Below are 26,106 nucleotides of genomic sequence, written 5' to 3' on the forward strand. Positions count from 1 at the left end.
TCTAGCTAACACGGTGAAACACCGTCTCCACTAAAAAATACAAAAAAAAAAAAATTAGCCGGACACGTTTGTGGGTGCCTGTAGTCCCAGCTACTCCGGAGGCTGAGCCGAGATCACGCCACTGCACTCCGGCCTGGGCGGCAGTGCGAGACTTTGTCTCAAAAAAAAAAAAAAAAAAAAAAAAAAAAAAAGAGGCATAAACAATTCAAAGATACCTAACATTCTATGCAGTCCTAAATTTTTCTTAAAAAATTATTGCTCAGAAAGTTATAAATCAATAATATAGTATTATACACTATTTAAAATATTATTCACAGTATTATTCTAAACAGAGAAATACCTGAGAGTTGGTAGTTATGTGAAGATTTTCCAACAACTTACCACTGCCTTGAATCCAAGTTCCTAAGTTCTCTAAGTAGCTTTTCATTTTTCTTCAGGAGATGAAAGCTCCTCCTAAATAGAGAGATTTATAAACATTTTCATCACCTTTGCAGTGAATGACATGACAGTCCCGGAAATACTTTCCACTCTACTCATGCAACTTTTATACTTTTCTTGCCTTTTCATACTTCTAACACAAAGGAGAACAGACCCTAAAAAAAACGTAAAGAATATATGTCATTATTTCCACCAGGCCTTCATACATTTCTGCTAGTGGATCATATCAATTGGCCACTTCAATCTTTCCTTGCAGATGCTGTGAGCCTCCTAAACTCATATCTAGGAAAATGGATAAAAGTACTTTACAGGTTCTTTTCAAGAGTCTCATAAAAATGTGAGAAAGTTGTACCTCATGAGAAATAAAATATTCACAGAATCTAAATCATTACCAAGTAAGCAAGTGTAATCCAGATGGAATTTTCTTTCTTCCTTGTTTTATAATTTTTAGACTACAAAGCAGTGAATAATTTTACCAAATCCCTTCCGTGGGTGCTAAATATGTACAAATTATTTTCATAAAATCAATGCTTGCTGAAGTAAAATACAGCTTCTCATCTTTAATTTTTCCCAAGGGACAACATATGGACCATTCTACAGCAAAACAGAGTAGAATGCATTTATACGATAACTGAGTGGCAATTACCTATATTTGGTCATACCATATGGCAAACTGTTCCTGAGATATAACATTTCCTATAAGGCAGAGGATATTCTTCTCTTCTAATAAATGGCTTCCCTATATTCCTTCCTCCCTTCTAATAAGAGGCTTTCCTATAAGGCAGAGGATATTCCCTTCTAATAAGTGGAAGAGTTTAAATCAACTAAGAGTATAAATACTAAGTAAACAAGCAGAACTCTACTTCAATGCTTGATATGCATTTGAATTACTTTAAGATTTATTCGTTCATTGATACCTGAGCTTCCCCTCCTACCATAAATTGACAGAGACAATACATTACCACTCCTTCCACTACCTACAGGGTTGTGTGACATAGGAATTAAAACCTAAATGTATGTTAATAATGTTCTACATTAGTGTACAATGCCAGTGTTTTATGTACATTATCTAATTTAATTATTCCCAGTATGTGAGGTGGGAACTACTCTCAATTTGTAGACTGCAGCCTGAGGCTCAAAAGTTAAGTAACTTTAAGCTAGGTCTTCTGATTTAAGCCTATTGTTCTTTTCATTTAGCTCCTACCTAACTTACTTGAATACCTCATGAGTTTATTGTAAGTTTTTAATAAGGTTTTGTAACATGCATCAGAAAAAAAATTTTTTTTTAACTTCAGATTCTTTTTTTGATTTGATCTTGAATCTTGAGTTAATTTCCCTGATTCAAACTGGAAATAATCATATTGCGGTTTCTAAAAAAAAATTATTAGGCTTACAGGAAGGTTGAAAAATGAGCCATAATTTCTAAGTCAAATAGTTCTAGTAGTCATTTTGAAAATATCGATAATTTGCTGGATTATTTTATTCCTCTGAATCCCAATATAACTCAGTGGCCTCAAAAAAAAAAAAAAAAAACTGCAAAAAATGAGTCAAAGAACTAATTGGTAGGTACAATTTAGTGAGGAAAAGAACAGAAAATAAAATGCTTCATCAGAAGATGAATAAGACCGAAAAAAAAAAAAAAAAAAAAGAAAAAATTTCTCCCTTATGCTTACCGTTTGTCCCAGGAATTCATTCCCAATATACTAAGAAGCAATCTGCAATAATAAAATGCTGACTGAGGTTTCTGAGGTATTGGTTCATCTTGTTCCACAGCTTTCATGTTTAAGTCATTAAAGTGCTTCTCAACAAATTCTTTTTCTTCTGTATGTTGCTTAAGGATAGCATTAATAACATCATTTTCTTGTTTTTCAGAAATGCACACAGGTTGTGGAGCAGGAATATTAAGTGAGATTCCAGTTCTCTGTAAGCATTCAGGACTAGTAACACCTAAATACTGCAAGAGCTCATCAAGAACATCTTCTTCATCTCTTATTGTATCCCAAGTTGGTACAGTTTCTCTAAATCTTTTAAACTGGAGAGAAAGTCCATCTTTTACTGTTATATCTTCTAAGCATTCATTAGATGTTGGAGGCTCTTCTGGATTCTCTTGGTGAGACAACGAAAGCATCAAAGATGTAGGTTCTGACAAGCCACTTACAGGAGGTGGGCCATACAGTATAGCAGAATCCCATGAATATTTTCCAGAGAGATCACGTACTATGATTCTGACATTTGAATTGGCTGATGCAAGGCCAGCAGATAAACCTCCTCCAGGCATATTCTCTTCTGATCTGATCTGGATACAGGACACTAAGGTGGTATTATTTAACACAAAGAACTGGATATTTGGACTCTCAAAGAGTTCAGGAGAAAGTTCAGTACTTTCACTGTAATGGTTGTCGTGATTTTCACACACCTGACTTGTTAGCATAGCAGGACCACCACTCATTGGATAATGGCCCAGGTGATTTACCAGATGTGTAATAACAGTGCGGGCTGCTATAGAGATTAATCCATGCTGCATTTGAGTTTTCACTGGAAATAAAAAATATAAATGAATGGGAATATTGCTGCTTCCTCGGGAATCATATGACAATGAAACATTAGACAACAAACAGGAATTTTATCACATTGTTAATATTTCCAATTTAGATTCCGTATCACAGCAATGATGGCAAAAAAAGCAGGAAAACCATTCTTCGATGAAGTTTTGTTTATAAGGAAGCCCTTTCTGAAATTTTTGCTAATGGGCCCATAATTTAAACCAAGGCCCTTATATATGGATCACTTTTGAAGAATCAGAAGTATTATAAACCAATCATGAAATCGCTAATGCACGTTAAAAAGCCAAAGATGGCCAGGCGCTGTAACACATGTCTGTAATCTCAGCACTTTGGGAGGCTGAGGTGGGAGGACTGCTTGAGCCTAGGAGCTTGAGACCAGCCTGGGCAACATAGGGAGACTATGTTTCTATAAATAAAAATAATAATAGTAATACTAAAATTAGCCCAGCGTGGTGGCCGCTGCACTCCAGCCCAGGTGTCAAAGCAAGACCATATCTCCAACAACAACAAAACAAAACAAAAACAAAAACAAAAACACAATGAAATCTGTTTAACTGATAAGTTTCTTATCTCCATTAATAGATTCCAGATTCAGAGACAGTTTGTAGATGCCTTAAATGTCATTTAAATCTGACTTTTACAGATAATGTAAAAATGTTTCAGAAAAGGTGACATTCCAAGTAAACTCTGGGAATCAGAATAAACTTAAACAGCAAGTCAGTATAGCCAGTACCTGTATGCACAAGAGATTTTATTTTAAAAACAAAAATATTTGCTGGACCTACTTACATTTTTCTAAGGTATTCTTCAGGGTCAATGTGGTATAGTCTAGCAGTCAGTTATATGTAAGAAATATTTTTTTTCCTCAAGTACAATAGGGAGGAAAACAGGTAAGAAGCATATTCATACAAATAACTAAAAAATCATAGGAAACAGTCGAAAGAGAAAACTCAAAGAATATTAGTAGTTTAAGAGGCTTGGAAAGGCAAGATGCCCAATGTCAGAATCTGAAGAAGGAGGAAAAGGGAGGGGAAGGGGAGAAGGAAGACAGGGAACACAGAGAGAGTAATGGGGGAAAGGAGAAAGGAGATAGACAATAATTTGTCAAAACCAACTAGTTAAAGACTGCCAATCTAAGGAGGGCTAAAGACCGTGATTCTGAGGGGTGTTGATGTGGAAGCCAGTTTGGGATTGAGTGGTGTCAGGAAATGGGGACAACTAGTTGACTGTTGCCTTAATGCGTTTCATCTAACAGGTGGGAGGAGAGTTGTCTTTGGTAAAGAAGCATTAGTCATTCATGTTAGGATGTTTAGGTAGGGGCGTGTGTGTGTGTATCTGTGTGTGTGTGTGTGTTTAAAACATTCTTGTCTCTACTTAATTTTAGACGTAATTACAGAGTGATTGTGTTTCTGTATTATTATACCACAGTAACAGAGTGATCTTGTCTGAGTATTTACATTCTCTGACAGTTAATCAGTTGGGAACACTAGGGCCTGTCAGAGCAAATAAGGATTTGTCACAATAAACACAGATTTTTAAAATTTTTTATTTTTTTATTTTTCAGATGGAGTCTCACTCTGCCTCCCAGGCTGGAGTGCAGTGGCGCGATCTTGGCTCACTACAATCTCCGCCTCCCGGGTTCAAGTGATTCTCCTGCTCAGCCTGCCGAGCAGCCTGGGACTACAGGCGCACGCTGCCACACCCAGCTAATTTTTGTATTTTTAGTAGAGGCAGGGTTTCACCATATTGGCCAGCCTGGTCTTGAACTCTTGACCTCGTGATCCCCCACCTCGGCCTCCCGAAATGCTGGGATTACAGGTGTGAGCCACCGGGCCGGGCCAGATACAGATTTAAGAATGTTCTGATTTACATACATGCCCAATTTTGTGTTTAGTTTGATGACTTTTGGTAATTGTATATAATTGTGTTACCACCAACATAATCAATATGAAAAATTCCCTCACCAAAAAAGAATTTTTATTTTATGTAAACTATACCTCAATAAAGAAAAATATTCCCTCATCAAAAAAGAATATTTTATTTTATGTAAAGTATACCTCAATAAACCTAACTCAAAAAAAAAAGGGGAGACCAGTTTGTGCATTGATGGTATAATCACTTTAAAAGAGGCAAGAGAAAAGAATAGTCTTACATTTTCAAGGCTTTAGCCTTCAAGACTCAGAACCAATACCACTGGGTATAGGCAAACCAACCAACCAGCTACTATGCCATTAATGTTAATACCATCTTCTCCAATTCCAAAAAAGAATAGTTTCCTTTGGGCTTTGGTTACTTTTAAAATGTCAGAGTATCAAAATTTTAATTTCCCATTATCAACGAAGTTATATCTACATACATGTAAATATAAACATTTCTTAGTTTATTTATTGGTTTTTGTTTGAGACAGAGTCTTGCTGTGTCACCCAGGCTGGAGTGCAGTGGCACGATCTCGGTTCACTGCAGCCTCTGTCTCCTGAGTTCAAGCAATTCTCGTGCCTCAGCTTCCCAAATAGCTGGTATTACAAGCATGTGCCACCACGCCTGGATAATTTTTGTATTACAGAAGAGGCTTCACCATGTTGGCCAGGCTGGTCTTGATCTCTTGACCCCAAGTGATCCACTAGCCAGGGCCTCCCAAAGTGCTGGGATTACAGATGTGAGCGACGCACCCGGCCAAACATTTCTTAGTTTAAAAGTTCCAATTAATGGCTGGGTATGGTGGCTCACACCTGTAATCCTACCACTTTGGGAGGCCGAGGCGGGCCAATCACCTGAGGTCAGTAGTTTTGAGACCAGCCTGGCCAACATGGTGATACCGTGTCCCTACCAAAAAATACAAAAATTAGCTGGGTGTGGTGCTGCCCACCTGTAGTCCCCGCTACTCGGGAGGCTGAGGCAGGAGAATCACTTGAACCTGGCAGGTGGAGGTTGCAGTGAACTGAGATCACGCCATTGCACTCCAGCCTGGGTAATAGGAGTGAGGCTCTGTCTTAAAAAAATAAAAAGTAAAAAAAATAAAAGTTCCAATTATATTGAAATTTTTAAAAATTATTTTTATGATTGTTACTAATAACCAGCCATTCAACACTAGATTAATAACACTAAATGATTAACACTAATTCAATCCTTTGTTTTTAAGAATGTAAGCAAAGTAAAAAGTATTTTGAGCTATATGACAAGAAACAGCTTGAATCTAGTGTTTGCTTTCCCTTCCCTAATTGTAACCTAGAATATAAAAAAAGTTCACGCTGTAAGGGGATAATTTAGCTGGTAGTCCTCATTTTGCACATGAGGACAAATGGGTTTGCAAAGTTAAGTGATTTGCCTACCAGAGGAGATGTCTTTTGCTTCCCAGCTCAGTGTTATTTCCCTCTTTACCACAGGTCTAATTTCCATACTTTTTTCTCTTTTGTTAAACTGTCTTTTTCTTTGTGAGATATGGAAACAATGAATTCAAAATTTATTTTTCTCTGTGTATAAGAACTTCAAAAAAGTATTACTTAGCATAAATTACTAAATAAAAAGCACAGATCAATGGAAAAAAATCAAGACTAAATCGAATTTTAAATGGTAACAAAAATTAAAACTAGTCATTTTTAAATTTTTAATATAGAAAAAGATTTTTCTATTCTTCACTCTCCCTTCTGAGTGATATACTTAAATAGATGACTCATTTTAAGCATTAAGTCCTCTTTGCATAACATAGAAGTTTACATTCTGAAGAAGGGAAAGAATATAATTTAAAAGAAACAACTATAGAAAAGAGAAGAATCCCTGGCTTTGGCTTGCTCTGTGATTCATGATCACAAATACGTAAGATTCCTTAAACTCCATTTTTCTGTAAGAATTGCATACTTATTTGTAAAGATGAGTTAAAAACTCTTACATACAAAACCGGAAATAACAGAAACAATAAAAAAATCATTCAATTTAAAGAGCATTATAAGTAACATAGGTCTTATGAGTCTCTTTTTCAAACCTACTTATAAATAAACTCCCAGAATGAGCCAGGTCTTTCCCTAAAACATAAACCTCCAAGCCCAAGTACCAGTCCATCCCATATATCTTCTTCCCAAAGGTAGAGACAGTGAGTATGCAGCTTAAATGAGCTTTTTCACAAGTCTGTCATAATTACCCACATTGAAAACATGAAAAGAATAAATTTAAATCTCAGATACAGGTAAAGCATTTTCTGCCCTAAGTTGCTTCTCTAAATTCAGGATATACGTCTATATATAAAGGTATAAAAAACTCTCAAATTGTTAACTGGGCACTAAATTTATTTATACTTATTTTTGAGCTATAAACTATACAACATACATATCTCTTTTCTACTTATCTACTAAGATATAAAGAAGACATGAATTTCTCTAGTTTAGATATTTAAAATAAAATTCTAAAATAACCAGTCTTGTGAGAAAATGTAAAATGGAGATATCGATGTTTCAAAGGCTTTGTGTAAGTCTATTCAGGGTTGTCTTTTCAGATTGTCAGATTAAACAAACCCTACAGCATTTGCAGCAAACCCATAATTACAGGTTATTATGGCATACAAAAGCAGCAAGACATAAAAAGCTGCTGCAATTCACTGCACTGTAATAGAACATGCAGAGGAAGTTAATTTTGGCAAATGCTTTAAATATTAGCTTTGCATAATAAGTATAGGTGAAACTATAATTAGGACAGAATGAATCCTTTGGAGCCTCCTTTCACTCTGACCCGGCAAATGATGACTTTTTGCTAATAAGACTACTGCCATTTGACAAAAAGCCAACTTCACTACCTTGCTTTATTCTTTAGTAAATTTAATAATTACAGATACTCCTGCCAATAGTTTTCAAATCAGACTTGTTAAATCCAATACTGAGCTTATTAGCGACACTCAATGTTTAGAATTCTTTGGCCAAAAAAGTACTTGAAGATGATGAAACATGCCTTAGACAAGGGCACAATGATCACGCATTTTTGCCACATTAAAAAACACCCAGAGCATGTAGTCACTACAGACCAGAGAATTATGTGCTGTTAGCTCACAGCTGTTCCTAAAAGGTTCTGCACTTATCTGGTCCGTAAAACCTTTGAGGAAGTCCAAAGGGAACAACTTGATACATTTAGAGAAGGGCACTGCACAGAGTATCTGATATCAATATCAAGCTAATCTATTCACATATTTTCCTTTGTTTCTTTTACAGTGACTGTTTGATATTGGTATGGTAAATTTTGTACAAAATCTAAAATTAAAACTTCCTTTGACCTAAGCAAACTCTATTGCTTTGTTCAAGAAACATACTCTGCTGTCTTGAATAAAAACTGCCATTTTACACCTTAAATGTGCAGAGGTCAACTAGTATTTTCACATACCCATATTTTTAAGTAAAATAAACATGGTATCTTATTATGTCAAATCTAAAAATACAATTTTAAATTGCTTATATAAACTTTGTCTATTTTTTTTTTTTTTTTGCTTTATACTGCTTGTTATATCTCTTTTACATTTGAGAAACAATTTAAATCTTAAATTCCTATTTCATAGGGTATTTATGTTCCAGACAAACTATCTGTACCTTATGGTCAAACCAAAACCCTAGCTCAACTTCCTTGGCCTCTAAGTTCATACTTTCACTTTCATTGTATGCCATCAATCCATTATCATGGACACATCTTAGATGTTTTATTCATTTGTAACTATTCTACGTTTAAAAATCAAACTTTTCCTTACTAGCCCACTCTTTGACCACAACCTCCTAGTGTAGTGACTTCTCAATTGTGTTTTGTAAAGTTCTTGGGGAAGGCCCTTAGAGATGGACAGGAAAGAAACTGGTAGTACCCCACGCCTACACTCTGCTGTGGTTCTATTTTTTAAAGTTTTCCAAACTGAGCTTCCTTATAAAATTTATTTGAAGAGGTTCTGCTACCTAAAAAAAGTTTTAAAAATAACTGTCCTAATATACCAATGATGCTCTCAGTGGTTCTCAACTGTGGCTGCATATTAGTCACATGCAGAGCTTTAAACAATCTCAGCAAATCCCAGATTAATATATCAAAATCTCTATGGATGGGACTGGAACGTCAGTATTCTAATATGCAGCCAAGGCTGACAACCACTGCTCTAACTTCTTATTACCAACCATATCTACTTTATGACTCTCTAGATCACTCTATTTTCTCCCAACTTAAAGCTAACCACTTCCTGGCAGCAGTTTGATCCTTATCAAGCCTAGGTTCCATGGCTAAGCTGTATACCAATATTCTCAAATCCACAGCTCCTCTGTATTTCTCTGCCACACCCATCTTACTAATTGTTGATAGGCGCATCCAAAACTTTGTGAGTTTTGTTTTCTCTTAGGGCCTCAGTAACTTCTGTCAATTATCTTAATTACTTAAATCTTCTTCTTCTTTCTGGTCTCAGAAGAAGGGCTAATCCTAGCACCTATACTTTCTAGCTCATCCCCTCAGGGACTTCACTCTATTAATGATACCCTTCCCACTTACTTTCTTCTCAGCTTATAAATAAGTTCAACTCTCTTCATCCCTAAAACTTTTAACCCTAAATCATCCTTTAGCTTATCAACCGTTTTATTGCATTTTTGTTTCCTTTATTTACTTATTTTTAAAGTCAAGCTTCTTTAAAGAATACTTTCCATGGATGACTCCACTGTCTTTATTTATTTATTTATTTTTTAAAGCCGGAGTTTCACTCTTGTTGCCCAGGCTGGAGTGCAATGGCGCGACCTCGGCTCACGGCAACCTCCGCCTCCCAGTTCAAGTGATTCTCCTGCCTCAGCCTCCTGAGTAGCTGGGATTACAGGCATGCGCCACCACGCCCTGCTAATTTTGTGTTTTTAGTAGAGATGGGGTTTCACCATGTTGGTCAGGTTGGTCTGGAACTCCCGAACTCGGGTGATTCACCTGCCTCAGCCTCCCAAAGTGCTGGGATTACAGGCGTGAGCCACTGCAGCCAGCCAACTCCACTGTCTTATTTCCTGCTTGCTCCTCAAACCACAGCCATCTGACTCTGCCTACTTCTCTGGTGAACTAAAGCTGATACATTTGTCATTACTTTTGTAGTTGATCTATCATTTAACACTGTTGGCTAACCTTTTAAAAGCTTTCTCGGCCGGACGCGGTGGCTAATGCCTGTAATCCCAACATTTTGGGAGGCCGAGGCAGGCGAATCACGAGGTCAGGAGTTCGAGACCAGCCTGGCCAATACGGTGAAACCCGGTCTCTACTAAAAATAAAAAAAATTAGTTGGGTGCAGTGGCGCATGCCTGTAGTCCCAGCTACTCCAGAGGCTGAGGCAGGAGAATCACTTGAACTCAGGAAGCGGAAGTTGCAGGGAGATGAGATGGCGCCACTGCATTCCAGCCTGGGTGACAGAGTGAGATTCCATCTCAAAAACAAAACAAAACAAAACAAAACAAAACAAAACAAAAAACAAACAAAAAAACTTCTCTTGGTTTCTGAGAAATTACTCTCCTGATTTTCCTTCCTTTCCAATGTTTTCTTCTCAGAACCCACACATGTAAATATATATTCCTAACAAAGATCTCTCTAAGATCTAGATTTGTATATACAACTAACTGTCCATTAGATGTTTTCACATGAATATCCAGTAGGTCCCCCACACTAAACCATTTCCAACTGCCCTACTAATTTTCCCTCCCAAATCTGTACTTTCTCTAATATTCTTACTCTAGTAAGATTATTCTCGTTTGGGGAAAATCTAACCAATCTCCAAGTCAGAAACCTATTTTAGATTCCTCTTCTCTTTACAAAAGCCTTCTGACTTTACGTCCTACATACATCTCAAGTTCACCTTGTCCTTCCATTCCTACTACCATTCTTCAGTAACTCAACAAAAAATTTAGTTTAAGCCTTCAGCAACTGTTGCTTAACCTATTGCAACAGCCTCAGAATTGCTCTCTCTGCTTCTGAGTTAACGGGCCAAATTAATCTAATATACTAGGAGTCAGTAAACTTTTTCTATAAAGGGCCAGATAATAAATATTTTTGGTTTTGTGAGCCACACAATCTCTATTACTCAATACTGCTGTTGTTATACAAAAGTAGCCATAATGGCAATATGGATGTATAACAATAAAACTATAAAAACAGGCGGTAGGCCTGGGCCATAATTTACCAACTCCTATAAAATACTATGATCAAAAGTGCTCTTAATATAAATTATATCATGTATCTCCCCTTCTTAAAACCTTCAGCAATTGCTGGGTTCCTCTAGTTTACTTCTATATCTTATATATACTTCTACTGTTATACTCATAATGTTATTTGCTTCTATTATATCTTTCTCTTCTATCAGATAGAGAATGCTCTAAATGTAGAAACAACGTGGCTTAAAAATGTTACTGAGTTAACTATGTACTAAGTAAGGATTGTGCAAAGGGCTTTACATATATTATCTTACTTAGTACTTAAAAAAAACCTTAGAGGAAACTAGTGTTATCTGCATTTACAAATAAGAAAACAGATACTCAGCAATTGAGAGTCAAAATTCAGGTCAGACTCCAAAGCTAAATTTTTTATTCTATATAAATTCCATTATATACAAAATATCAAAAAGAACTTCTGAGAATAATTTAGCCAGAAGTACATGTTGAGTATCCCTAATCTGAAAATCTGAAATCCAAAAATTTTGAGTGTTGACATGATGCTCAAAGGAAATGCTCATTGGAGCATTACAGATTTTGGATTTTCAGATTAGGGATGCTCAACTGATAAGTATAATGCAAATATTCCAAAAGGTTAAAAAATCCCAAATCTTTAACACTTCTGGTCCCATGCATTTCAGATAAGGCATACTGAATTTGCATAAAATGAATGTCAACATATAATATTAGTAATTGTGCATGTGAAGTTATTTCTTTAATTAATAATGAACTTGTGCTATACATACATGGTTAAACAACTACAAAGTAAGACTACTCTCCTCCAACATTTCCACCCATGGCCTCAAGTTATATACCTTGAGAGAGAGAACCCAAGCAACAATATTGTCCTGAAGAGAATTCATGTTACCTTCTGTTACTGGCTGGAGTTTAGAAGATCGTTCTGAGTCAGGAGAGTGCAGAGGTTCAGGCTCTTTCAGACTTTCCAAATGCATAAAAGGATCATAATCTACAGATGCCAAATCAGAGAGGCTCATGGGAAAATACCTTGGATTGCTAAAACACTGAGCTCCATAAACACACCCATGTAAAACCTGAAAATACAGGGGAAAAGAAAACACCCAGTTTTACTTTAAAAAAAAAAAAAAGATAGATAAATAAAAGTTAAAGGAACATAAAAATCAACCGGTAACACAAGAGCTTCGCAAATATTTTAAAACATTAGGCCGGCGTGGTGGCTCATGCCTGTAATCCCAGTGCTTTGGGAGGCTGAGTCGGGTGGATCACCTGAGATCAGGAGTTCCAGACCAGCCTGGCCAACGTAGCGAAACCCTGCGTCTACTAAAAATACAAAAATTAGCCAGGTGTGGTGGTGGGTGCCTGTAATCCCAGCTACTCAGGAGACTGAGGCAAGAGAATTGCTTGAACCCAAGAGACGGAGGTTGCAGTGAGCCGAGATTGAGCCATTGCACTCCAGCCTGGGTGACAAGAGCGAAACTCTGTTTCAAAAAAAGAAAAAAAAAAATCAACGTAAAATTCAATACCTCTTACAAAGAATGACTAAAATTTAATTATACTCATATGTAACAATGATCTAATTCCTCTCAAAATTTTGTAGTGAAACAACAGTGTCTTGTAGGAAGTACTTTTAAATTACCCTTAGGCATTGTAAGCTAAATCTGTGTCCTTAGAAATTTTCTAGCTCTAAAAGAATAAAAATGTTATACTGAGAAATGTTATTTCTCTAAGTTTTAAAAACTCTTGGTTATCAAATAAATAATAAAGCAAGGAAGTTTACCTTATAAATGCAATTGAGAACAGATTTTTCTGTTTTATCACTTTCTGCTCCCGTAGCATGAAATGGTTGGAGCAGTGTCTTTAGAGGTAAGGCCATGATCCAGTCCAGAAGGCAGAGAAGTAAAGATACTACCAACTGTAACAATAGGATAATTACAATTGCACATTCATAAAATACACGCTTCTTAAAAATTCGTTTTCTTATTCTTGAGTTTCCAAAATTTGTTTCTGGAATCATCAACCCTAAGTTCCACTATTAACATTTACCTAGATCTAACTGATTTTAAGATATTGTATATGAACATTATTGTGGGTTTCTCTTTCATATGTCAGGGCAAGCATAATGAAACAATAAGTATAATAAAAACAGAAATGTTAAAATTAATATAAAAACAGCAAGCTTAAAAGACAACACATATCAATTAACTATACTTACTTCATTGCTCAAGGAATGGAACACAAATGGAAGTCCATATATATTATAATCACTTCCACTTTCCTTTTCTAACTTAACAACATCTCACTGAATATCCTGCCAGTAAGACTACCTTAAGTACTTTTTGAAATTGTTACTCATTTTACTAAATGAATCTACTGAACATGTTTTTTTTTTGTTTTTTGTTTTTTTTAAAGAGATGGAGTCTTGCTATATTGCCCAGGCTGGCCTTGAACTCTTGGGCTCAGGCAATGTTCCAGCCTCTGACTTCCAAACAGCTGGGACTACAGGTGCACACCATCATGACTGGATGGACACTTTTAAACTAATGAATGCTATAAACAGGACACTTTTTATACAAAATGAGGAATAAAATAGCAGAATTCATTGTACTAAAGCATCACAAATAGTATCATGAAACTGACAATGAAATAGCAACAAGAGACCTGCTAATCTTTAAAGACAAACTCTCCAACTCAAGTAATTCTGGTCTACATTTTCTAACATATCTTCCAAAAAATAATAATAATAAAATAAGGAACAATAAGAAGGTCCAATAAAACCTCACAAAACCAACAGCTTCCGTATTATCAGAAGACAAAGAACATCCAAACTCCAAATTATCTATTTTTTCAATTTTTATTTTTGAGACAGTATTGCTCTGTCACCGAGGCTGGAGTGCAGTGGCGTGATCTCAGCTCACCGCAACCTTCACTTTCTGGGTTCAAGTGATTCTTGTGCCTCAGCCACCTAAGTAACTGGGATTATAGGCATGTGCCACTGTGCCCGGGTAAGTTTTGTATTTTTAGGGGAGATGAGGTTTTGCCATGTTGGCCGGGCTGGTCTCAAACTCCCAGCCTAAATTGATCTGTCTGCCTTGGCCTCTCAAAGTGCTCAGATTACAGGCATGAGCCACTGCACTGAGCCTCAAATTATACGAGAAAAATATGAAGCAAATCCCAGCACCTTTCTCCTATTCTCCCATTGCAGGTTTTCATGAAAAGCAAAGGTAGTTTGGGAAAAACTGTGAAAGAGAGAAGATGGGAACTTGCTGTGAAACTAAGACTGATCTAAAAGCCTGCCAGAAAGAAAAAGTCCACCTTAAGTGTGAGAATATTTAAAAAGTTTACTGGTAGATCAGAGTAGTGAGTAAAAAGAAAGGATGCAGAAATACACACAGGAAAGGTAATGCTTAGGGGGAGAGACAAACAAACCCAGACGCGAAGACTATGATAAATACCTAACTCTTCAATGCCCACACACCGATGAACATCGACAAACATCAAGACCATCCAGGAAAACATGACCTCACCAAATGAATTAAATAAGGCACCAATGACCAATCCCAGAGACAGAGATGTGACCTTTCTGACAGAGAATTCAAAACAGCTGTTTTCAAGAAGCTCAGTGAAAGTCAAGATAACACAGAGAACAAATTCAGCATCCTATCAGATAAATTTAACAAAGAGAATGAAATAATTAAAAAGAACCAAGTAGAAATTCTGGAGCTGAAAAATGCAACTAGTATACTGAAGAATGCATCAGAGTTCTTTAATGGCAAAATGGATCATGCAGAAGAAACAATTAGTGAGGCTGAAGACAAGCTATTTGAAAATACACAGAGGAGACGAAAGAAAAAAGAAGAAAAACAGAATAAAACACACCTATAAGAACTAGAAAAAAAGCATCAAAAGGGTAAATCTAGAGTTATTGGCCTTAAAGAGGAAATAGACTGGGACATAAAGTTTGTTAAGAGGGATAAAATCATAGAACTTCCCAAACCCAGAGAAAGATATGAACACTCAAGTATGAGTAGGTTATAGAACACTAAGCAGATTTAATCCAAATATGACTACCTTAAGACATTTAATAATCAAACTCTCAAAGATCAAGGATAAAAGAAGGATTATAAAAGTAGCAAGACAAAAGAAACAAGTAACATAAAATGGAGCTCCAATTCATTTGGAAGCAGACTTCTCAGTAGAAATCTTACAGGCCAGGAGAGAATGGCATGACATATTTAAAGTGCTAAAGGAAAAAAAAAAACCTTATTCTAAAATGATACATCTGGTGAAACTATTCTTTGAACATGGAGAAGAAATACAGACTTTCCCAGACAAACAAAAGCTGAGGGATTTCAAACACCAGATCTGTCCCACAAGAAATGCTAAAGGGATTTCTTCAGTCTGAAAGAAAAGAATGTTAATGAGCATTAAGAAATTATCTGAAGGTCCAAAACCCACTGGTGATAGTAAGTAAACAGAAAACCACAGAATATTATAACGCTGTAATTGTAGTGTGTAAACTACTCATATTGAAGTAGAAAGATGAAAAGATGAACCAAACAAAAATAATAACAACAACAACTTTTCAAGACATGGACAGCACAATAAGATATAAATAGAAAGAATAAAAAGTTACAAAGCAGGGGGATGAAGTTAACATGTAGAGTTGTTATTTTCTTTTTGCTTGTTTGTTTATGCAGTCAGTGTCAAGTTGTCATTAGTTTAAAATAATGGGTTATAAGATATTACTTGTAAGCCTTATGGTAACCTCCAATATAAACACATACAATGGATACACAAAAAATAAAAAGCAAGAAACAAAACCATACTACCAGAGAAAATCACTTTCACTAAAAGGAGAACAGGAAGGAAGGAAAGAAGGATGACAAGCCTGAAAAACAGCAAGAAAATAAATAACAAAGTGGGAGGAGTAAGTACCTACTTATCAATAATATCACTGAGGCTGGGCATGGTGGTTCACACCTGTAATCCCAACACTCTGGGAGGCTGAGGTAAGCAGATCACCTGAGGTCAGGAGTTTGAGACCAGCCTGGCCTGCATGGTGAAATCCTAAGACTATTAAAAAACTAAAAATTAGCCAGGTGTGGTGGTGTGTGCTTATAGTCCCAGCTAGTTGGAAGGCTGAGACAAGAGAATTGTTTGAACCCAGGATGTAGAGGCTGCAGTGAGCTGGGATTGTGCCACTGCACTCCAGCCGGAGTGACAGAGTGAGACTCCATCTCAAAAAAAAAGAAAGAAAGAAAGAAAGAAAAAAGAATAAAAAATAAAAACCACTGAATGTAAATAGACTAAACTCAATCAAAAGAGAGAGTGGCTGAACGGATTAAAAAAATAAAACCCAATGATCTGTTGCCTACAAGAAACATACTTTGCCCTGTAAAGACACACATATACTGAAAATAAAGGGATGAAGATGTTTTACGCAAATGGAAACCAAAAAAGCAGAAGTAGTTACACTTACATCAGACAAAATAGATTTCAAGACAAAAATGGTCATTATGTAATAATAAAGGGGTTAATTCACCAAGAGGATAAAACAATTATAAGTATGTATGCACTCAACACTGGAGCACCCTGATATATAAAGCAAATATTATTAGAGCTAAAGAGAGAGATATATGCCAATACAATAATAGCTGAAGACTTAAACACCCCACTTTCAGCATTGGACATTTCATCCAGACAGAAAATCAACAGAGACGTTGGACTTAATGTGTAGTATAGACCAAATGGACCTAATAGATATTTACAGAACATTTCATCCAATGGCTGTGGAATGCACATTTTTCTCCTCAACATATATAACATTCTAAAGGATAGACCACATGTTAGGCCAAAAAATAAGTCTGAATATATTTTTAAAAACTGAAATAATATTAAGTATCTTCTCTGACCCCAATGGAATAAAACTAGAAATCAAAAATAAGAGGAACTTTGGAAACTATACAAACACTTAGAAATTAAACAATATTGGCGGGGTTCGGTGGCTCACACCTGTAATCCCAGCACTTTCGGAGGCTGAGGTGGGTGGATCATGAGGTCAGGAGATTGAGACCATCCTGGCTAACACAGTGAAACCCTGTCTCTACTAAAAATACAAAAAATTAGCTGGGTGTGGTGGCAGATGCCTGTAGTCCCAGTTACTTGGGAGGCTGAGGCAGGAGAATGGTGTGAGCTTGGGAGGCGGAGCTTGCAGTGAGTCGAGATTGTGCCACTGTACTCCAGCCTGAGACTCTGTCTCAAAAGAAAAAAAAAAAAAAGGAAATTAAACAATATCTTCCTGAATGATCTGTGGGTCAATGAAGAGATTAAGAAAAAAACTGAAAAATATCTGGAAACAAATAATAAAAACACAACATATCAAAACCTATAGGATACAGTGAAAGCAGTACTAAGAGGGAAGTTTATAGCTATAAGCACCTACATCAAAAAAGCAGATAAACTTCAAATAAACAACCTAACAATGCATCTTAAAGAACCAGAAAAGCAAGAGCAAACCAAACCCAAAGTAAGCAGAAGAAAAATAATAAAGATCAGAGCAGAAATAAATAAAACTGAAATGGCAAAAATACAAAAGATCAATGAAATGAAAAATTGGGAAATGAAATAAAAATTGATTTTTTAAAAGGATAAACAAAATTGATAAACCTTTAGCCACTAAGAAAAAAAGAAACAAGACCAAAATAAAATCAGAAATGAAAGAGGAGACATTAAAAACTGATATAGCAGAAATCAGAAGATCAACAGACAGGCTACTATGATCAACTATATGCCAATAAACTGGAAAACCTAGAAGAAATGGATAAACTCCTAGACACATACAACCTATTAAGATTGAACCATGAAGAAATGTAAAACCTGAACAGACCAGTAACATATAACGAGATTAAAGCTATAATAATAAGTCTGTCACCAAAGAAAGGCCCAGGACCCAGTGGTTTCATTGCTAAATTCTACCAAACATTTAAAGAACTAATACCAATCCTTCTGAAATATTCTGAAAAACAGGGGAGGAAGTATTTCCAAACTCATTCTCTCTAAAACAAAAGACATCTACAAAAAGAAAACTACAGGCCAATATTCCTGATGAACATTGACACAGAAATCCTGAACAAAATACTAGCAAACCAAATTCAACAATACATTAGAAAGATCACTCATCATGACCAAGGGAGATTTATCCCAGGGATTCAAGGATGATTCAACATATACAAATCAATCAATGTGATACATTTTATTAACAAAATGAAGGACAAAAACCTTTGTGATAATTGCAGTTGCTGCTGAAAAAAGCATCTGATAAATTCAACATCCCTTCATGATGAACACCTCCTCCCTACACCCCCAAAAAACTGGGAAGGAACATATCTCAACATAATAAAAGCCATATATGACAGACTCACAGCTAGTATCATTCTGAATGGAGAGAAACTGAAATCCTTTCCTCTAAGATCTAGAACAAGACAAAGGTGTCCACTTTCACCACTATTATTCAACATAGTACTGGTAGTCCTAGCTAGAGCAAGCAGACGAGAGAGAAATAAAGGGTATGCAAATTGGAAAGGAAGACATCAAATTATCCTTGTTTGCAGATGATATGATCTTTTATTTGGAAAGACCTAAAGACTCTATCAAAAAACTATTAGAACTGATAAACAAAGTCAAATTCAGTAAAGTTGCAGGATACAAAATCAACATACAAAAATCAGTAGCATTTCTATGTGCCAACAGTGAACAGTCTGAAAAAGAAATTAAGAAAGTAATGCCATTTACAATAGCTACAAGTGAAATTAAATAGTTGGGAATAAACTTAATCTGAGAAGTTAAAGATTTCTACCATAAAAACTGTAAAACACTGATGAAAGAAATTGAAAAAGACACTAAACAATGGAAAGCTATTCCATGTCCATGTATTGAAAGAATCATTATTTTCAACAATCATGTCCATACTACCCAAATCAATCTATAGGTTCAATGCAATCCCTATCAAAATGCCAATGACATTCTTTATAGAAACAGAACAAACAATCCTAAAATTTACATGGAACAATAAAAGACCCCAAAACAGTCAAAGCTGTCCTAGGTAAAATGAACAAAACTGGAAGACTCACATTATCTGATTTCATATAATACTACAGAGCTATAATTACCAAAACAGTATGGAACTGGCATAAAAATGGACACAAAGACCAATGGAACAGTATAGACAACCCAGAAACAAATCGTACATCTACAGTGAAGTCATTTTAAACAAAGGCAAATAACATACATTATGGAAAGGACAGTCTCTTCAATATATGATGCTGAGATAACTGGGGTTATCTATATGCAGAGGAACAAAACTAGACCCATAACTCTTGCCATATATAAAACTCAAATCCAAAAGCATTAGAGACTTAAATCTAAGACCTCAAATTATGAAACTACTACAAGAAAATACTGGGGAAACTTGAGGGCATTGGACTGGGCAGATTTCTGGAGTAATACCCTACAAGCACAGGCAACTAAAATAAAAATGAACAAATTGGATCACATTAAGTTAAAAAGCTTTTGCACGGCAAAGTAAATGGTCAACAAAGTGAAGAGACAACCCACAGAAGGGGAGAAAATATTTGCAAAGTATCCATCTGACTAGGGAGATTAATAACCAGAATATACAAGGAATTCAAACAACACTACAGAAAAAATTCTAATAATTTGATTTAAAATGGGCAGAAGATCTGAATAGACATTTCTCAAAAGAAGACATAAATAAGGAAAACAAGTTAATATGTTCATATGAACATATGAAAACAAGTTCATATGAACACATATGAAAAGATGCTCAACATCATCAGAGAAATGTAAATCAAAACTACCAAATACAATGAGATATCATTTCACCTCAGTTAAAATGGTTTTTCTCCCAAAATGAGATACCATCTCACACCAGTTAGAATGGTGATCATTAAAAAGTCAGGAAACAACAGATGCTGGAGAGGATGTGGAGAACTAGGAACACTTTTACACTGTTGGTGGGACTGTAAACTAGTTCAACCATTGTGGAAGACAGTGTGGCGATTCCTCAGGGATCTAGAACTAGAAATATCATTTGACCCAGCCATCCCATTACTTGGTACATACCCAAAGGATTGTAAGTCATGCTGCTATAAAAACACATGCACACTTAATGTTTATTGCGGCACTATTCACGATAGCAAAGACTTGGAACCAACCCAAACGTCCATCAATGAGAGACTGGATTAAGAAACTGTGGCACATATACACCATGGAATACTATGCAGGCATAAAAAAGGATGAGTTCATGTCCTTTGTAGGGAGATGGATGAAGCTGGAAACCATCATTCTGAGCAAACTACTTCAAGGACAGAAAATCAAACACTGCATGTTCTCACTCATAGGTGGGAACTAAACAATGAGATCACTTGGACACAGGATGGGGAACATCACACACTGAGGCCTGTGGTGGGGTAGGGAGATGGGGGAAGGATAGCATTAGGAGATATACCTAACATAAATGACGAGTTAATGGGTGCAGCACACCAACATGGCACATGTATACATATGTAACAAAGCTGCAAGTTGTGCACATGTACCCTAGAACTTAAAGTATAATAATAATAATAAAAATAAATAAAATGGGTTTTATCCAAAAGGCAGGCAATAAATGCTGGCGAGGAAGTGGAGAAAAGGGAACCCTCATACACTGTTGGTGGGAATGTTATGTTAGTACAACCACTATGCAGAACAGTTTGGAGGTTCCTCAAAAAACTAAAAAAAAAGAGAACTGCTATATGATCCAGTAATCCTACTGCTAGGTATATACCCAAATGAAAGGAAATCAGCATATCTAAGAGATATATACACTCCCGCGTTTATTGCAGTATTATTTACAATAGCCAAAATTTGGGACCAACCTAAATGTCCATCAACAGATGAATGAAGAAAATGTTGTACATATATGCAATGGAGTACTATTTAGCCATAAAAAAGAATGAGATCTTGTCATTTGCAACAAGATAGATGGAACTGGAAGTCATTATGTTAAGTGAAATAAGTCAGGCACAGAAAGACAAACATTGCATGCTCTCACTGATCTGTGGGAGAAAAAAATGAAACCAATTGAACTCATGGAGATAGAGAGTAGAATGATGATTACCAGAGACTAGGAAGGGCAGTGGGGAGTACGGGGTAAGTGGGGATGGTTAATAGGTTCTAAAAAAATAGAATGAATAAAATATTTGCTAGCAAAACAGAGTAACTACAGCAAAAAATAACTGAATTGTGCACTTAAAAATAACTAAAAACATATAATTGGATTATTTTGTAACACACAGAAAAGATAAGTGCTTGAGGTGAAGAATACCCCATTTACCCTGATGTATTATGTACTGTATGTCTGTGTCAAAATATTACATGCACTCTATAAATATATACACCTACTATGTACCCAGAAAAATTTCAAATAAATAAAAAGATGGGGAAGATCTCTATGAACTTACGTATTATGAATTTCCAAGATACACTGTCAAGTGAAAAATCCAAAGCAAAGACTATCTAGGCTTATGTGTAACAAACAAGGAATAAAAGACAATATACGTGCATCTGTTCATTTGTGAAAAAATAATCATAGGATGGATGAACCATAGACTAAAAAAATAAAAACAACAGAGATGGAGGAAAGACCCTACACTGCATACAAACAGAAAAAAGTGACCTGAACTGAATTTCAAGTTAATTATATAAACATACTGAAGTGGGAAAGGGGGAATAGGAAGTAACCCAAGTAACTTATGAACACATTTTTCAAACAATAATCTCTCTTGGTAAAGACAATAAGAACTCTTAACTATAAAGAGGCATAAGTTAATAATTTTTTAAAATAGAACAGCACAAAGAACTAAACATATCCAGATAAATAATCAATATGGAAACCAGATTTTTCATTGCTGGAGCAGGGAGTTACAAATAAGGAAAACGGGGAAGGATGGACTGAATCTCGTGGTGTTGGATTAGAAGTGGAGGTGTTGGGAGGGATTGCATTGGGAGTTATACCTGATGTAAATGACGAGTTGAGGGGTGCTGATGAGTTGATGGGTGCAGCACACCAACATGGCACAAGTATACATATGTAACAAACCTGCACGTTATGCACATGTACCCTAGAACTTAAAGTATAATAATAATAATAATAAATAAATTTAAAAAAAAAGATTACAAAACTCACTGACCAAACACCATTTAGAGGCACAGTGATCTCTATTATTAACAAGAAAAAGATGAAATTTTGCAAAAGGGCTCTTTCGGACTTACAGTGCTGAGGAAGGCACAGTGAAAAATAACCACAACCATAACAATAACAATAATAATAAAGTTTTCTACATCAAAAAAAAAAAAAAAAAAAAAGAAGTGGAGGTGTCAGACCAGGGCCTGTCGGCGGGGGAAGGGGAGGGAGAACATCAGGACAAATAGCTAACGCATGTGGTGATGGGTTGACAGGAGAAGCAAAACACCATGGTACATGTCTACTGATGTAACAAACCTCCACATTCTGCACATGTATCCTGGAACTTAAAGTAAAGTAAAATAAAATAAAATAAAATAAAATAAGAATTGGAGGTGTCAGTGTGAACTCAAGGTTTTTAATACTTTTAATTAGAATCCGTCTTATTCTACCCGTGCTGGCATTACAAATACTATACACTGGGTGGCTTAAACAAGAGAAATTTATTCCTCACAGTTCTGAAAGCCAGAAAGATGAAGATAAAGGTGGCAGTCAATTCAGTATCTGTGAGGGTCCTCTTCTGGCTTGTAGATGACCACCTTCCAGTGTATCTTCACACGGTGGATATAGTTCTCTTCTTATAAGGGCACTAATCCCATTGATGAGGGCTTCATCCTCATGACCTAATTACCTCTCAAAGGCCCCACCTCCAAATCCCATGACACTGGGCATTAGTATTTCCATATATGAACTTCAGGAGACACACAAACATTCAGTCTATAGCAGACATAGAGATGGGTGTGTGTGTGTGTGTGTACGTGTTATGTATTTCCTAGCTGTATCTGCCAAAGGGGCCTTAAGAAAAGATACCCCAATAGCAATGTGCATGCCTAGTTCTTAGATATTGATTTCTAAATACCATTTGCCACTTAATGGAAGCAGAGTTTCTTGGGGAAATGGGTAATTTCAGGGCTGGGACAGGGAAAGCACAAAGTGAGTCTGGAAAATTGTGTGCTGACAGAAATTAAAAGCATGCCCCCAAAATAATGGGAATTTATGAAAAAGAAGCCACTTTGAAGGGGCTCCCACTGGCTAAGCATGAGACATTTTGAGCACCAAAATAAATAATAGTTAAGGATTACAAATCATTGCATAAAATCACAATCATGAGCCCACACTGAAATAAGATGAATAAGAAAGAAAGGAGAGCTCTTCCTTATAAGCAGAAAGCTAACTAATGAATGTAGAAAGGATGATGAATTAGGAAATCATCATTTGGCAGCTACTGAAACAATAATTGTTTCTGGTAAGAGTCATTAATGATTAGCAAAACCAGTTAGTGGAAATTTAAGGAGCCAAATATTTATATAGTATAGTCTCAAAGTATTGTCTAACAAATACTAATTCATTGAAAAGGGTTAAATAGTAGCTTTACAGTGGAAACACCTGGCAGACACAACCTTAATCATTTGACTAAAGTTAGCACCAATCAGTAATGAAACAAACTGACATCTGTGACACCTGATAAAATGTATTAAGAGGTACACAAAATCTTCTGAGGTATTCCTGCCAAATATGCCTAATTTAAATCCAATAATGACAAACCTAATCGTGCTGAAACACAAAGCCAAAATGCAGGACATTTTATACAGTAACTAGACTATATTCTTTAAAATGTCAAGGTCAAGAAATATAGAAAGGTTAAGAACCTGTTCCATATTATAGAAGGCTAAAGAGACATTATGACTGCATGTAAGGCATAATTTGGGAATTTCTTTTGCCCTAGAGGACATTAGTGAGACAACTAGTGAAATATCTATATAATACAAATGTATCACTAATACTAATGCTAATTTCCTCATGTTGATAACTATTTTGTGGTTATATAAGAGAATTGCTTGATTTTAGGAAAAATGCAATAAAGTAGTCAGCAGTAATACATTTCTCTCTGTATTTCATACTACATACAAAGGGATACAGCAAATGTGGTGAACCAATATAAAGAATTCTTTGTACTATCAATGTTTCTATAAACTTGAAATTATGTTAAAAGAAAACAATTCCACCATAAAACTCAAATGGAAGCTCTCAACTGATGTTTCTAACTAAAAACAATATGAATGTTGGCATCTATCTGTCAAGCACAGATTCCAGTCTTGGCTCTGATTATCTAGTAACAATTGAGTGACCTTAGGCAACTTAACCTTTCTAAGGCTCAATTCTCTATGAAGAATAGGGATTAAAAAATATTTATCAAGATTATAAAGTTGTTTTGACATTGAAATAATGCATATAAAGTACACACTGCTGGCACGTGATTTTTTAAAAAAATCACTATATAAATGTTCTTTTTGCTTTATTTTTATTGAATTTATCTTTTAAAACTTGTTAGCCCAAGCCCATATTCACCAATGACAATGAGCCATTTGAGAAGTCTAAAAACTCCTGGCCCATATACAGTTTATTCAAATTCTTAAACATTTGAGGTAAGGAGCAGCAATCTGAATACCATGCTGATAAATACCTCCCTATACTGGTGGCTTACATGAGATTAAGAGTTCCTAGAGAAATAATAACACAATTAAAATGCTTCAATATATCTATTTGTCCATACGTAGTGTGCAAGCTTCCAATAAAAGATAAAAAAAACCCAATTCAAAAAAATTAGAAGATACTGGAATGCAACACAGTGGAGAAGAACCAGTGGATTTAGGTAATATTCTGATGTTTATCACACAGAGAGGAATGTAATTCTAAAGACGTTTAAGGGCAGGTGTGGTGGCTCATGCCTGTAATCCTAGCACTTTGGGAGGTCCAGGCAGGTGGATCACCTGAGGTCAGGAATTCGAGACCAGCCTGGCCAATATGGTGAAACCCCATCTCCAACAAAAATACAAAAATTAGCCGGGCATGGTGGTATATGCTTGTAGCCCCAGCTACTAGGGAAGCTGAGGCAGGAGAACTGCTTGAACCTGGGAGGTGGAGGTTGCAGTGAGCTGAGATCACGCCACTGCACTCCAGCCTGGGCGACAGAGCAAGACTCCGTCTCTAAATAAATAAATAAATAAGATGTTTAAGATAAAGCATATTTGAGGCTGGGTAGGGTGGCTCACGCCTGTAAACCCAACACTTTGGGAGGCCGAGGCGAGTGGATCACGAGGTCAGGAGTTCAAGACCAGCCTGGCCCATATGGTGAAACCCTGTCTCTACAAAAAATACAAAAAAACCCCAAAAAACAAAAACCAAAAAACTAGCAGGTGTGGTGGCATGTGTCTGTAGTCCCAGCTACTCTAGTCCCAGTTACTTGGGAGGCTGAGGCAGGAGAATTGCTTGAACCCAGGAGGTGGAGGCTGCAGTGAGCCGAGATTGTGCCACAGTACTCCAGCCTGGGCAACAAAGCGAGACTCTATCTCAAAAAAAAAAAAAAAAAAAAAAAGAAGAGTGAATGATAGGCTGGGCACAGTGACTCACACTACTAAAAATACAATAATTAGCTCAGCATGGTGGTGTACACCTGTGGTCCCATTTTGGGGGCTGAGGTGGGAGGATCACTTGAGTGTGGGAGGTGAAGGTTGCAGTGAACCCAGATTGCACCTCTGTACTCCAGCCTGGGTGACAGAGTGAGATCCTGTCTCAAAAAAAAAAAAAAAAAAAAAGAATGAATAAAATCTGAGATCAAAAAAGTATTTTCAGGATGATTTGATTTTGTCTT

The 26,106-nt window shown here is 36.2% G+C and overlaps 1 protein-coding gene across 8 annotated transcripts in view; it reads right to left on the reverse strand.

The window, feature by feature from the left end:
* Nucleotides 1–26,106, reverse strand: part of RALGAPA1 (Ral GTPase activating protein catalytic subunit alpha 1) — a 276,648-nt gene that overhangs the window by 86,596 nt on the left and 163,946 nt on the right. For all 8 annotated transcript variants that reach the window (XM_007986490.3, XM_007986488.3, XM_037983898.2 and 5 more), the window contains 4 exons: nucleotides 12,930–13,064; nucleotides 12,042–12,225; nucleotides 2,112–2,973; nucleotides 382–453 (listed from right to left, as the gene is read on the reverse strand). In XM_007986490.3, the coding sequence (XP_007984681.1) occupies nucleotides 382–453; nucleotides 2,112–2,973; nucleotides 12,042–12,225; nucleotides 12,930–13,064 (1,253 nt within the window). The remainder of the gene's footprint in view (nucleotides 1–381; nucleotides 454–2,111; nucleotides 2,974–12,041; nucleotides 12,226–12,929; nucleotides 13,065–26,106) is intronic.

The sequence above is a fragment of the Chlorocebus sabaeus genome, chromosome 24, assembly GCF_047675955.1.
Source record: "Chlorocebus sabaeus isolate Y175 chromosome 24, mChlSab1.0.hap1, whole genome shotgun sequence".
Taxonomy (NCBI): domain Eukaryota; kingdom Metazoa; phylum Chordata; class Mammalia; order Primates; family Cercopithecidae; genus Chlorocebus; species Chlorocebus sabaeus.